A 14660-nucleotide genomic window follows, 5' to 3' on the forward strand; every position below is an offset into this window, starting at 1 on the left:
GCCCCCACCCTACCCCAACCCCTAACCCATACTCCACCCTTTACCCTACCCTCTACCCCAGAGGCTGGTGTCTCTCACTCTCTGCTCCTGGCTGGGCTTTGCCAATGGTATACACCACCAGGCAGGGCACAAGGAAGTACATGGAGAAGGGTAATGTCAGGAATGTGTCCCTCCCTCTCTTGAAGGACACAGCTCCTGTGGGACAGGCAGCCCTCTCCATACAGCTGCCCTACCTGAGTTCTGCAAACTGCTCCCTGCCTTGCCCCTGCAGGGAGTGATAACTGTTCCCACTGCTGCTAGCCCTGGAGTGCTGCACTCTCCCTTCTGGTGTCTCCACATCTGCCCACACCTTTATAAATCTTCCCTTCATTAAACTCTCCCTCAGGTTACTAATCTGAGTGTGCCACCTGCTTCCTGCTGGGACCCGGATGAATACACACCCCAAATCAATCAGCAGGAATTTATTCTAACGGAAATAACACAAGAGTACTGGTATCATGCTTAGAAATTTCTATTTCATCTCAAGATTGTAGAATTAATTCATTAATATTTCCTCTGCATGGATTTGCATAGGTATATGAGGGTTCTTCAAAGGGTTCATGGAAAAATTGAATTAAAAGATAATATAAATCCTTCCATGAAATTATTGAAGACCTCTTATATGTATTTTAAAAAAAATCTTCACTCCATTCATAATTTTAGTGCAAGATGTAAATTAGGGATCCAACTTTTTTTCCCCAGTGCCTAGTCAGCAACCTCAACTTATTTACTGAGCAAACCAATACTTTCCCTATTAATCTGTTCTGCCACCTTTAAACCCTAGATTCCCAACACACTGGAGTCTACTGAGCACTGTTTTCTACAAGTATCAAGCTGCTTTCATTACTGAACCTTTATAATATACTTTTAATCTGGCAAGTCCCTCTCCATTCTTTTCTCCCAGAATTTTCTTATTCTCATGAGTATTTTTCCAGTAGAACGTTAGAATAATTTTGTAAAATTTAGAATAAAATTAAGAGCCTTTAAAAATATTAAAGATAACTGAATATTTCCCATAAGTCGAGGTAGTATCTAGTCAGGCATGGATATCTAACTTGGCTGGACCTATCTAACTTGGCTGTCTCACTGCAGAGAAACAAACTTAGGATTCAGCAGTCAGAGAACTTCATCTCTGATTTTTTGCAGGGGTGGAGGGGTTACATTAAAGAGTTTATGATGTCTTTGATGAACAAAATGTTGAGTGGAGACAGCACTCAAATGTGCTTTTTTGAACTGACGGTTGATGCTTTGGCAGTGTCCTAAGTGGCACTGGCCTCTCTATCAACCTACAGAACACTACTTGGCCTAGAATGTAACCAAAATCTTGCCTACTTGCCACAGTCCGTTTTGTCTATTATTGTCATTCTAACGCTCAGTGCTCCAGGAGCATGCCAGGTTAGAGGCACTTCTGAGGACTAGCCAGGGAATAGCACCACCTCCAACAGTGTTTCTATGGGAACATGAGTCCGACACTGAGCTGCAGGAGTGAATACAGGGACAGCTGGAACGTAACTGTCCCTCCTCTTCCCTGTCAAACCTTCCAGCATCCCATCAGGCCCTACCCAATAGTCCCTGCAAAGGCAGAGGAGGAAACTGAGACAGGACCTGAGACAAAGGAGGGGCCAGAGAAGGACTGGGGCGGGGTGGGTGGGCTCTACCTATCAGTAAGCAGAATGGGGCGGGGAGATCAGCAGGGCCTGATTTCCTACTTACCCGTCTACCCAACCCCAAGATTCTAGAACATCTCTAACCAGCCCCTTCACCCCCCCTGCACCCCCCAAGCTCAAATCTGGGCTGTGCAGCAGTCTCCTTCCTACCCTGCAGGGGAAGGCAAGAAAAGGTCACTCCTCCTCCTCTTCTTTCCAACCAAAAACTCTTCTTCCCACCCAAAGGGCACCACAGGGAGACAGGAACCCAGTGGCACATTCTTTACCCTCCTGAGTAAACCCAACTGGAGACTGGACATTCAGGTGTATGGGACATTCTCAGGTTGTGGGTAATAAGTTAGAAGCTGCAGCAATAACAGCAGCATTTGCTGATATAGGCACAAGCGGCCCAGAACCACTGAGGGCCCCAGTGTGGTACTGGAGCAGCTGCCAAGGCCAAGAGTGCATCTGCTGTGGAGGCAGAAACTCAGCTTATTCAAACCCATCACTGGGCACCAGATGCACATACAGGGCTGCTTTTTCATAACATTAACTATCATGTGCAAGGGTGACAGTCTGAGACAGCAGGGCAAGGCCAGCAGAGATCTCCATAGGTCAGGCCTTCAAGGGAAACCAGAATGGGAAGATCTATGTCACACAGGGCAGCTCAGGCTCCTCCAGGCACTTCTCTGTTAACCAGTTAACAGAGTGTTATTCCAGTTAATCAGTGCTCACTCACTACTAGGTTTAAGGTTTTGCTCCTCCTAGGGTCCTTTGGATAAGTTGGTGGTAGTAAGAGTTCTCTTGGCAGGGGTGGTGGCAGGTGAAAAATGTGGCAGCAGCTCAGGTTGGGGGTGGAGGGCATGGCTGGCAACGGAGGGCACACAGCCCCCACCTCTGACTGGCACTGCTGGATCTGGGCCACATGTTTCCATTCAAATTTTTAGTACTTCTGACCTCAATAAACAATAGGATGTTTAAGTTTGTGAACTTCAAAAGCCTATGTGACTGGCAAAGGGAGATTTGAAAATAGAAGATTTGCCTCAAATTCCTCCAGGATGAGAGAGCTCACCATTCTCCACTAAGGGGGCAGAGGCTCCATGGACTTCCAGCTCCAGAGAGAAGGTGGCACATGTCCTCTCAAGTCTGCATTGGAATGTTTGTTACAGGGAAGCAGAGTCCTGTCTAGAATGCAAGCACAGCCTGCTTTCTTTTTTCACACTGCCAGGAACTGCAGTCCTCCTGCTAAAGCAAGTGCCCAAGAGTGTCTGGGAAAAGAGCAGGGCCAGCCCTACACATGTGCTTTGACCTAGGAACTCTAACCTTCTAGGTTGGCTGCACTGTCTCCTCTCCCAACACAGAGGGTTGCTGCTTGCTGTTTCCCCATGGAAAGCAGAGGTACATTCAACCCTCAATCTACAAGGACACAAATAGGCAGACACTTGTCGACAGAGCCCTGCCCCAAATTCTGCCTCGAAATCTACTCTTGCAGCTCAGAAGGCAGCCCCTCCTCTTTACGGGGGCTGGGGAAGGGATGACACTGGCCCATGGACAGCAGAGCTTGCCAGACTAAGCCAGAAAAGGCTCGGTTCTTTACCCAAAGGAATGACAGAAATCCAGTGAAAACTCTTCCATGTCCTTCTGATCTAATTTTACCTTAGCTCACAGTTTCTTAATGTGCAGCTCTTTAACTCTCTGAAATTGTGGGCAAATTTTGTATCAATGTGCATATTTCTAGGGAATGGATCCATAGGTATCTGTTTCTGAAAAATATTTATGATCCAAAAAAATTGAGAGGCACTGATTTAAGCTACTGACCATGTAAGTACTCAGTGAAGACCTGGGGACCAAAATGACTCCTCCTTGCTGGGTCTTCATTGGGTCAGAAACACACTTCTAAGAAACCTCAATAAGGTCTCTTGGTCATTTAATGACAGTCTTGAGGAATACTTTTACAATTTAAACTCACTTCCAAGTGGGCCTGGATTAACACCAGGAGTGTTTCTTCAGCAAAGAGACAGCCCAAAATAAAGTACCATCTGGCTAAAAGTAAAGGTCAAATGCAGACACATTTAGAGCGCAATGCTAACTTTTCCAGCTCTGAGAGGGAGAATGGCTTCAGAAAGGGGTCTGAAGTAGCCTTAGTATTTTCCTGACTGTATACTGTGTGGTCTAGACCACTGTGAGGCTGCACTGGCGCTGGACATGCAATTTAAGTGCACTTCTAACTTAAAAGACAAAAGAAACGTACAAGACAAATCAGTTACAACAGCTCACATTTCCCCAAACCAAATTCTGGATTATCACCTAGAGTGAATAACAATGATGGCAACACAAGAAAAAAGTAAACAGAAATGTTCGCTAAGGCCCAGATGCAGTTAGTCACAAGATCAAGATCAGTCTATGATCAAGGTCACATGTGTTGTTTGAGAAGAACTTACTACTTTCATATATTCTATGAGGAAACCAAATTACTTTTCACTTAGGACATAAGGGTAAAAACTTCCAGAAATCAAGAAGTATGGAGAATTAGCAGCCTCTTATGTGGAAAACAATACCTTTATTTTGCTGAGTTTCATTTGGATCTTTTTAGACACTAGATCAGACCAGTATTTCTCTCCTAAGAAGTCCCAAAATATTCTTCCAAGCAAGGCATTCACCCAGGCTTCCTGTTCTTCTTCCTCAGAGGGTAGAGCCTCTGGCAACTGGCAAAAGAAAAGGGACCAAAATTAGCTAGAAAGCAACTGGAGGATAAGACAGGTGCTAATTTATATAAAGTTACTAAAGGTCTCTCCCTATAGAAATGGGAGACCATGCGAGTCATACTTCTTCCAGATAAATTACAAGTCCCACATTACATTGGCAAATAGAAAAAGGGAGAAAGAAAAGCTGCCCTCACAGCTAAAACCTCCTCTTTGTCTATTTTCTTTTTCTAGCAGTCTTCCTGTGAACCAGCTAATATTTCAAACAAATTACTTTGCCCCCCAAGTTAGTTTGGTATCAACATTCCAAATCAACGACTTATCTGATCAAATGTCTGCCTATCTTTTTTCCAGCTAAGGTGTAGACACGTTAATTGTCAAGCTGATTTTCATCCAGGCAGAATCCATGGTTTCCCAATGTCCAGGACTCTTAGCTTCAGCCTGATCCTTGCAAGGTCAAGATACTCTTGGGGTACTTATAAATACTGACACCCAGGCCCTACCCCCAGAGACACTGATTTAAGTGGGCATCAGGAGTTTCAGATGCTCCCTTGGTAATGTAATGAACAGGTAAGGTTAAGAACCATAGGCCCACATTAGAGAGAGCTGCTCTCAAGGCTTCTGTGAAACTTCTACAGCTGTTCTTGCCAATCTCAGCCCAGTGACATACCCTGAGCCCCACTTCCATTTGATGCAATATACCTGAAACATCTTTTGCAACCAACGTGTGAGGTGGGAGAAGAGCAAACCCGTATCTCCAATTTCCTAGGGTAATTATTAGACTGCGGACTCTGGCCTGGGGAGGGTCCGGGATGGGGATAAAGAGGGGAAAGTAGCAGCAACATCCATGTCGGGTGTTGGGCATAGTGGTTAGTGCAGGTAATGGGCTGAGAAATCAGTACTGCAGCAGCTGCCGTTACTGTCGCTGTCCACACACCACGTGCAAGGCACCATGACAGACTTCTCAGGCTGCTTCATCCACGCCTCACAATACCCCAGAAAGACAGGAACTGTACTTCTATTTCAGGGACAAGAGGCCCCTAGATCTTGAGCACAGCCTGACTCAGAGCCTTGTTCTCTCCGTTCTCTACTTGCTCTGTCTGACGTGTGTGTGCGAGTGCGTGCGTGCCCAAAAGGTGTAACTGGCTTCCTCGTATATAAACATTTTCCTATGCTGAGATCGGTAATTAGATTATAACCTTATGGAAACAAGGAGCTTTGGAAAGAAAACATCAAAAGATCTAGAAAATTCAGAAATCTGTAAATTGTTCATTTCTTTCTCTCGCTCTGTGGTTGACATTAATACATCTGTTCTGACCTCACGGCCTGGCTGTAACCATCACACACACGTGGTACAGCCATATACCAGACACTCTTATCTACATGCTTTGCACTTGTGCATTCACTCTGGGGCAGTTGTGACTGTGCCCATATCACAGTTAAGGGCCCACGCAGTGGCAGAGTACACAGGTTGCTTGGTGCTCGTGGACTTGACACGTGAAGGTCGGATTGCTTGGGAGCACCCTCAAGGTCTATGGGCATGTGGCCACATGCAATTGTTCTGAAGCCTGGAGCTCCGAGGGCCTGGCCCAGGTGAACCAGCTGCTGAGCTGTGCATGAGCCCAAAGGGCTACTCGGCCCACACCTGTCCCTGAGTCTTGTCACAGCTTGTGCCATCTCTCACTTTGGAAGCCTGGGGTTATTTTTCAATCACATGTTACCGCATGTGAGGGAAACATCTCATGTTCTAGAAGTCCCTCAAATTTGGGTGTCTGAATGTGGATGAGTCTCATTCTAAAAAAATTAAACCTTGGTTTAAAAAAGAACACATTAAAAAAAAAAGAATACATTAAAAAAAAAAGAAAAAAATGTGTTTGTTATTCCATTTCAGAAGACATGGATCTACTTCACTCTTTTTAATGGCTATAGAGTATGCTGTCTGTGCTTTTCTAGTGCAATGATGTCTTCTGCCACAAACCAAGACATTCCCTACCACCGAGTCCTGGACAGAAGAGCAGAAGTCAGCATCAGAGAGTGCTCAGTCGCACCACAACTTGTCTTTTTAAATCACTTTTCTCTCTGCCTGAACATCTCCCCACTAAACCCCAAGGGTAACTGGCCCAGCTTTTCTGAGGTTACTGTCTTCGAGTCCCATCAGATTATCTACACAGACTTCTGAGTAAACAGTCACCCAAGGATAATGTCCACCAGGCTACTCAGGCGATATTAAGTTGGGCACTGTGTATCTCAGATTTGTAGGCTACGTAAAAGAATAGCTTACTTTTTCTCTTCTCAAGAGGGAGAGTCTATCTTTTATTAGCCTTTCTTTACAACCCTAATTATTCACAGGAAACAGGTTTAGGACAAAATAGCAAGAAACAAAGGGTATTTCATGACATATGTCCAAGCCAATGGCATATCATATGGTGAACAAATTTCTGAAATAACTGACAAGCAGGTTGTTTTTCTTTTCAACACTTCCTGTTTCTAATGCAGGCTTCTCTCCATAGACTCACTGGGAACAAAGAAAAATCCAAGAGCTGCAGAACACTAACAATGCATCAAAGAAGCTTTATGAACAAAATCTGGATTCAACAGGCTGCCAGGAAGATCTCATTTAAATGTAAGAGCTTAAAGAATAACTGCATATGTTTCCTAATATTGCCGTTTGGCTGCAGGAAAAAATGTGAGGACAATATTCATTTCACCACTTCCACTACATGCACACATTCAGAAATAGGAACTTCCAATTTTCCGGGGGAGAAGGCCCATGACTGCTGCTTCCATTTCATTCTAAAGATGGCTTCCAAAAAAAAGCTTTACCTTCTTCCCAGCCGTGGGGCTGCTCTCCGCACTCTGCACGGGACTTCTCTGGGGGCTTCGGTTTTCCTGGGGGACACACCTCCCCATGTACACGCTGTAGTCTAGAAGCATCTTCTGCCGCACACTGCCCACCAGCTCCTTCTGCTTGGGCTGGGACATGATCTCCTCCACGCTCCCTTTGCTGCTGCTGCGGCTATGGGTCAGGTGCCCTGAGGGACTGCTGTGTCTGCTGTGTGCAGGCAAAAGTCCTGGAGCAAAGAAGTGACGGCTATTAGTACAAATGAAGAAAATAAGAGCAAGGCAAACAGACTCAGAAGAACAAATGCCACTGGATTAAATAGATAAGCAGCTAAAATGCTATCAAATGACTGTTTAAAAAATATTTACAAGGTTATTTCCCACCCTGAAAAACACCTTAGCTCTAATGATGGGTAGTTTTTTAGAGCAATTTTTTTCCTCTCCAAGATAATTCGGAGTAATGGGAGCAGTTAAATACATTTTGTAGGTATCTTTCTCTTTTTCCTGGTGATCTTTTAGGGTCAAATATAGGACCGACACACCCCAAATCACTGGGGCAAATGGAAAATGGGCAGAAAACTAATTAATTGTTCATACAGCACACAGTAATTCCAAAGACGCCACTTTTCACTCAACAAATTATTCATCAAGCTCTTTCTCTGGGCCAATTCCACACTAAAAAGAAGAATAAGACATAATCCCTGCCCTTGAACTCAGACACCAAGGCTAATAAGTCATAGCCTTCTGTAAAAATGTCATAACTGCAGCATGACTAACAGACTCTCAGGGCAGAAAGGAAGGGGGTGACTACCTCTGCCCAAGACAGCCAAAGAGGCACATACCTCCAGCACCAACTTTCACAGCAATGACATCTGGGCTGTATCTGGAGGGAACTGTTACCATTTTCCTGGCTCAAGTGGGGGAAGAGCATTCTGGAATATGTAGAGGGAACAGCATATGCAAAAAGCAATGACACGGCACAGTGGGTTTGGAGGCCAGTGAGAGATTTGGTGCAGTTCCATGCAGAGTACATGGAGAGGAGAGACAGAAAATGAGGATGGTGAAATTAGCCAGGAACAGACTGCAAAGTGCGTGGAAAGCAACCCTGGATTTAAAGTTTACCCTGTTGTACTAGAGAGTTTTAAAACAAGCATGGGAATTGCCTGATGCTAACATTTTTATACTTAATCTGAGAGCTAGGTGAAGGGTAGAGTGGTTAAACTCCTATGGATTCATTTTATTTTTGAGAGGCTCCAGCCATCTGATTTGCAACTCCCCACAGCCTCACAAAGGGTCATGCAAGACAAACCTTAATTTAAATTTTAGCTAGATAATTTCCAGCACTATTTGAGTTTTACACTGCATAACTACAAAAATAAAATATTTTTAGAATCCTTTATTATCCTCATTCCATTTTAAGTTTAGCATTATTTTAAAACGTTGGGACACTGACATTTAGAAGCTATACCAAAAACATTTAAAAAAATAGATAAAAATCTAAAGGCGCTACAGTATCCTGGATTGGATCTTGGAAGAGAAAAAGGACATCTGTAAAAAACTCAGTGAAAACCAAATAAAGTCTAGAGTTTAGTTAGCAGTTTAAAAAAGGAAAAAAAAGAAAAAGAAAAGATGAAAATAAATAGGGCGGCAGGACACCAACATTTCAAACCAAATTGATCCTGTTACAACTCAGCCAAGAAGGGCCCCTCCTCCTGGTGATATAGGGGAAGAAAGCAAGCCCCACTCTGTGGCTTGGCTGGGGTGCACAGCCCACAGAACAGCCTTCTCATGCTATTGTCACCCTGCCCTTCAGGGGGAGAAAGAACAGGAGTTGTCACTGCTCTGTGCACCTCACTGTTCTGTGCCTTTCTTGGTACCCGTCAAGACCCTTCTTGTTCAGAGATTGTGCTAGAATTCTGCCAAGTGACCACTAGGCTCTCCTGCCTTCTCCAGACTCTTGCTTCTCCTCGAGCTGTTTCCTGACCTGCAGCTTAGGCACTGCTGCCTGGAGATGCAAAATCACAGCCCCACCCCAAGCCTCCTGAGTCATAGCCTCCCTATGCAAGGAATACCTCCTTGAACATTCAGGTTTGATGCAGGTTGCTAGAAAAACCCATGATTTTGGTGACAGCATCCCTGAGGGAGAGGACAGGCCAGGGAGTCAAGCAGAAGGACTTCTACTTTCTTGGCACTGGCAGATGTACCCGGTCTTGGAGAATAGGCACCAGTCACATCCTCATGCTGATGACAAGCCACCCATGCACAGTCACTGGTTTCAGAGATGGTTTTGAAGAACAGCACAGTCCTCACCAATTTACCTTTGCCCTTGCTACTAGTTTAATTACACTTTTGGTGGCTTAAACTTCCCATAAATATCTCAATTACAGCCTCGAAAGGCAATCCAGACTAATATAGGTATAAAAAGACATTAGTGGTGTGAGAATGCAGCCATGCTTGATTTTGGTACAAGCGAGTGTACTGCCAGTTTTCCCACATCTCTGACTTCTACTATTAGGTTTGTTGTGCGGAGAATGGAAGTCTGGGAACTTTTGGCAGGACTTCCAAACATATAAATTCATTGAAAATAATCAAATGCTTTGGTTGAGTCCATAAATAACATGCTGCTTTCGAGGCTGCTCAAGTGGCTCCTGAGCACCTAAGGTGGTGTTTCCTGGGGATCCTACAGACCCCTGTGAGTTACCTAATCCTGAGCTTCAGTGCCTACACCAGTAGACCATTTCCAATGGAAATATAATGTGAACCACATAATACAATTTTCAATTTTCTAGCAGTCACATTAAAAAGGTAAAAAGAAACAGATGAAATTATTTGAATATATTGCATTTAACCCAATATATCTAAAATATTATCATTTCAACATGTATCCAATATAAAATTAATGAGGTATTTTACATTCTTTTGGACTTTGGAATCCATTGTGCATCTTATACTTAGAGCATAATCTCCATTTGGACTAGCCACATTTCAATTGTTCAAAAGCCACAAGGCTGCTGTACTGGACAGCATAGGCTTAGACCGCCCAGGAGAGCTAAGCAGAGGCTGGCGCTGAGGAGTTCTCACCCACTTGAATTTTCTCTTACCTAGTGTTCAGGGGTGAATGGTCTCCCCCACCAAAATATTTTGAAGTCCTAATCCCCAGCACCTCAAAATGTGACCTTATTTGGAAACAGGGCTGCTACAAATGTAATTCATTAAAATGAGGTGATACTCGAAGTAGGGTGGGCTCTTAATGCAGTATGACTAATGTCCTCATAAGAGACACCAACAGAGTCAATGCCATGTGATGATAGAGACAGAGTTTGGAGTGATGCAGCTGCAACCCAAGGTCGGATGACCACCACCAAAAGCCAGAAAGAAGCAAGGAAGGATTCTATGCAGAGTCTCAGAGGGAACGTGGCCCTGCTGACACCTTGATTTCAGATTTCTAGCCTCCATTACTGTGAGAGAATAAATTTCTGTTGTTTTAAGCCACCCAGTTCATGGTATTTTGTCCCGGCAGCCCTAGGAAATGAATATATCCAGTCATCTCCTTATTCATCTTGATTTTAAGTGCTTTAGGTATTTCTGAGGGACTTCTTGGATCTCTCAGCTCTGGGATGGGGCTGGAAGCTGGTGTCAAAGCTGACAAAATGTCAGGTTAGCAAAGGTGCCAGGGTTAGGGCCCAGACCATCCTCGAGGGGAAGGAACCAAAGCAGTCTGATGTGGTGTTTGAAACTCATGTGACCCACATAACTCCATGATCAACACAAAAGCCTTGTTAGGCAGATCTCCAGAGTGGCTCTGTCCTAGTCTTACTCCATCCAAGAAAGCTTTCCCTAGTAACTCCCACACCGACCTTGTCCTTCTCTGATCTTCCACAATTATTGATTGCACCATGCTCATTTTAACACAGTAATTTGCAAACATCTGACTCATACGGGCCCATTTTGTTTAACAATCCTAGCACCTGAAGGACAGGGGTGCTGTGCTGCTGCTTTTCAGTGGTTCTCTGTCCCTTGCAGCACCATGCCCAGCCAGAGCTGAGCAAAGAGGTGCTGCATAGTTATCAATCAAATGGCCAGCAGGCCTGAAGATTCTGCATTTCTGTGGCAATCTTAGGCTTAGAGGACATGTAGAGGTCCGGAGCTCAAGAGCACCGGCCTGAAGTATGAAGGCACTTCAAAAAGTTCACGGAAAGATTCACATTATCTTTTAATTCTATTTTTCCACAAACTTTTTGAAGTACCCTTGTATTTCTCTGACTCACCTGCCTTCTTGTAACTAGGACTCTCCTGTGGCTGCTTCTCACAGGAGTCACAACATGTAAAAATAAAATATGATCCTAAGGACCAGCAAAGGCTAATAAACACATATGAGCAAGTGGATATACATCATTGGTTAAACAATTTTGTACAAAGGGTTATAGTGATCAGCCCAAAAGGTAAATCAGTCACGAGAACACACCTTAGGTGGCAGATAGTAATCAGTCCAGAGGGAGCTTCCTTCCTTTCTACTTGGAAATTTTTCTCAATTCTCCCTACAGCCCCTTTAAAACTGCGTAAGCATTTAGCACAAATGTCATTACCTGGTTTACTTCCAGAGACATTAGGTGGCTTCTGTATTTCCGACTTCAGTTTAGATGCCAGAATAAATCTCCTAAACCACTCCTCTTTTTCTCGGCCAGTTCTCCCAAAGAGATACAATATCTGATCTCGCTGGCCATATCTTGTTCCCTCTTGGGGGACAGGTGGCTTCTTAGGGTCCTCGCTTCCCTCAGCCGGTAGCTTTTCTTCCACAGTCTCCTTATCAGTCTGAGCCTTAGACATAAAGTCTTCTTGACGACCAAGCTCGATACAAATGGGGTACTTTTTATTCCAGACTCGTTTTCGAGCCAAACTTTTAGGTACAAGGTAAATCTACAGAGAAAGGGAAATGATAATTTACATACTAAATTACAGATTAGCTATACCGTGCGTTAATATTACACATAGCACAGATGCAAAGTTCATAGAATTTTTGAATTAAAATGATGAATCTTAAATAATTTTTACGGGCCGAGCCCGTGGCGCACTCGGGAGAGTGCGTTGCTGGGAGCGCGGTGACGCTCCCGCGGCGGGTTCGGATCCTATATAGGAATGGCCGGTGCACTCACTGGCTGAGAGCCAGTCACGGAAAAAGACAAAAAAAAAAAAAATAATAATAATAATTTTTACATCTACAACATGACTATAGGATTTGGAATAAAATTTTAGATATGACTTGTTATTCTTTAAAATCACTGTAGAAAGTAGAGGGTTAAGAATTTTGTAAGGTTACAAATATCTATACTAATCAGGTAGTGGTAGCACTGTAACTGTTTAGCTGTTTATCATCAACTAAGTTTGGATATCAACTGAGCTTAATGGCCCTGGGCCAAACACAAGCAGGAAAAAGGGGAAAAAAAGAATTTATCAAACCAGATAGAAAGTTCATGTCAAACTTGAGTATCAACCTCAAGTTCATAAATTTACACAAAAACTATTTTAAGTATATCCGTCACTCAGGGGAAACTTAAAGGTCATACAGATGAATTATAATAATAAAAGAGAAGCTATAGCTTTGTGGAAAAACAAATAATTTACATTTCTCACAAAAACCGAAGTACTTTGACACTTTTATCAAAATGTAGTTCTTTTGCATATCTATAACTTTCATATTTATAGAGCCCTCATTAGTTACTGGCACCACCTCACACACAGCTTTTTGTTTGACCACAAGAATTAATTCTTAAAATGATGCCCTTGCTTCTCAGAGTGTGGCCCATGGACAAGCAGCATGACTATCACCTGGGAACCCATAAAAATGCAGGCTCTCAGGCCCCACCCAAAACTGCTGGATCGGAATCTGCATTTTTAAAAGATGTGCAGGTGATTCCTATGTACATTAAAGTTTGAGAGATACTGCCCTAAAGTACTGAGAAAATATTTTGTAATTTAGGGGAGTACTTTATACCAAAACTTAAGGGGGAAAATGCTTCAGTGAAGCAACAAGGATTCCAAATGCTTTTCCCTCATCTAAGCTCTCCTTCCAAAATTACTCAGGCTCACCTTGCTGTCCGTGAGGTCATAGATTTTCTGACTGATGTAGGTAACCTCTGGCTTGGTTTCATTGTAGCTTGCCCTCCTGGATATATTCTTATTGGGCTTTGAAAGTCTTAAGATTCTGCCCTCGAGTCGAACAAAGACTGAATGTGTCAAAGTCGCATGGTAAGTTTCTGGATCATAGCTGTAAATCTCATTCATCCATCCCTGATGAAGAAAAAGTTCAATTAGTAAAAATTAGAATGAACACAAATCTGATTCAGTGTGGACATGATGAACTGTGTGGTATTTGGGACACTGAAACCAAACTTGACTATGACTCAGGTGTCAATTTATTGATAACTAGAGGTTGCTGAGACAGTGCTTAGCTGGAAAGATAATAAGTACTCAGGAATAACTCGGTATGTTTTTGATAGCTAAAAATCTGGATATGGAGGGAGAATGACAATGTCCATTATCCTAAATATAAAAGGTTCTTTCTTTTTTTAAGGCAGACAAGGTCAGGAAACTCAAAAATTTTATTCATGTACTTTGCCTAATCTCCTCTGGGGGTGAGTAATCCCACCCAGTCTGGCTTTCTTTTTCTTTTTTTCCCTTTATTATGGGGAGTTGTCCTGTGTCTTATAAGATATTTAGCAGCATCCCAGGCCTCAATACTCTGGATGCAAGTAGCAGCAGCACCCCCAACCCCTGACTACACACAGTTGTGACATTCAAAAGTGTCTTCAGATACTGACAAATGCCCCTGTAGGGTAAGGATGCCAGATTTAGCAAAACAAAGAAGCAGAAACAAATCTAAAAAATAGGGTATACTTATACAAAAAATATTTGTTTACCTGACATTCAAATTTAACTGGGTGTTCTGCATTTTATGTGACAACCTTAAGAGAGGGGAACATGTTCCCACCCCACTGAGAACCACTACTCTAATGTATTATTATGCCTATAACATTTTCTACATCATTGCCTCTCTCCCAGCCTCATCCTCCCTTCCCTTTCCAGGCAAACTCTTCCACCGTGCCCTCTGGAACTAATGATCCACAACCTACAAAACCCCCTGCCATTCTCAGGCATTTTCTCCAATTTCTTATCTTTATGAAAATCTGGCTCTTAAATTCACCACTTTCCCTTTGCCAGCCCAGATGATGGCTCTTTATACTCTCAGGTTCCACATACCTCAGGGATGAGAAGTGTAAGGAAATTTGGAATAAGCGAAAATATAACTTGGTGTTTCCAGTGGAAAACTATACATTATTTACAGCAGATCCTTCCAACGTATTTGAATCTAGATTTTATTGCCTTTGAAGTATTCTACAACTCTGTAAATTATAGATAACTGATAGCAGTGCAA

At 43.2% G+C, this 14660-nt stretch overlaps 1 protein-coding gene across 3 annotated transcripts in view; it reads right to left on the reverse strand.

Moving 5' to 3' along the window:
* Nucleotides 1–14660, reverse strand: part of TEX2 (testis expressed 2) — a 109260-nt gene that overhangs the window by 29904 nt on the left and 64696 nt on the right. For all 3 annotated transcript variants that reach the window (XM_063080785.1, XM_063080786.1, XM_063080787.1), the window contains exons 3-6: nt 13316–13516; nt 11815–12145; nt 7211–7458; nt 4244–4390 (exon numbers count right to left, since the gene is read on the reverse strand). In XM_063080785.1, the coding sequence (XP_062936855.1) occupies nt 4244–4390; nt 7211–7458; nt 11815–12145; nt 13316–13516 (927 nt within the window). The remainder of the gene's footprint in view (nt 1–4243; nt 4391–7210; nt 7459–11814; nt 12146–13315; nt 13517–14660) is intronic.

This window comes from Cynocephalus volans, chromosome 16, assembly GCF_027409185.1.
Source record: "Cynocephalus volans isolate mCynVol1 chromosome 16, mCynVol1.pri, whole genome shotgun sequence".
NCBI classification, from domain to species: domain Eukaryota; kingdom Metazoa; phylum Chordata; class Mammalia; order Dermoptera; family Cynocephalidae; genus Cynocephalus; species Cynocephalus volans.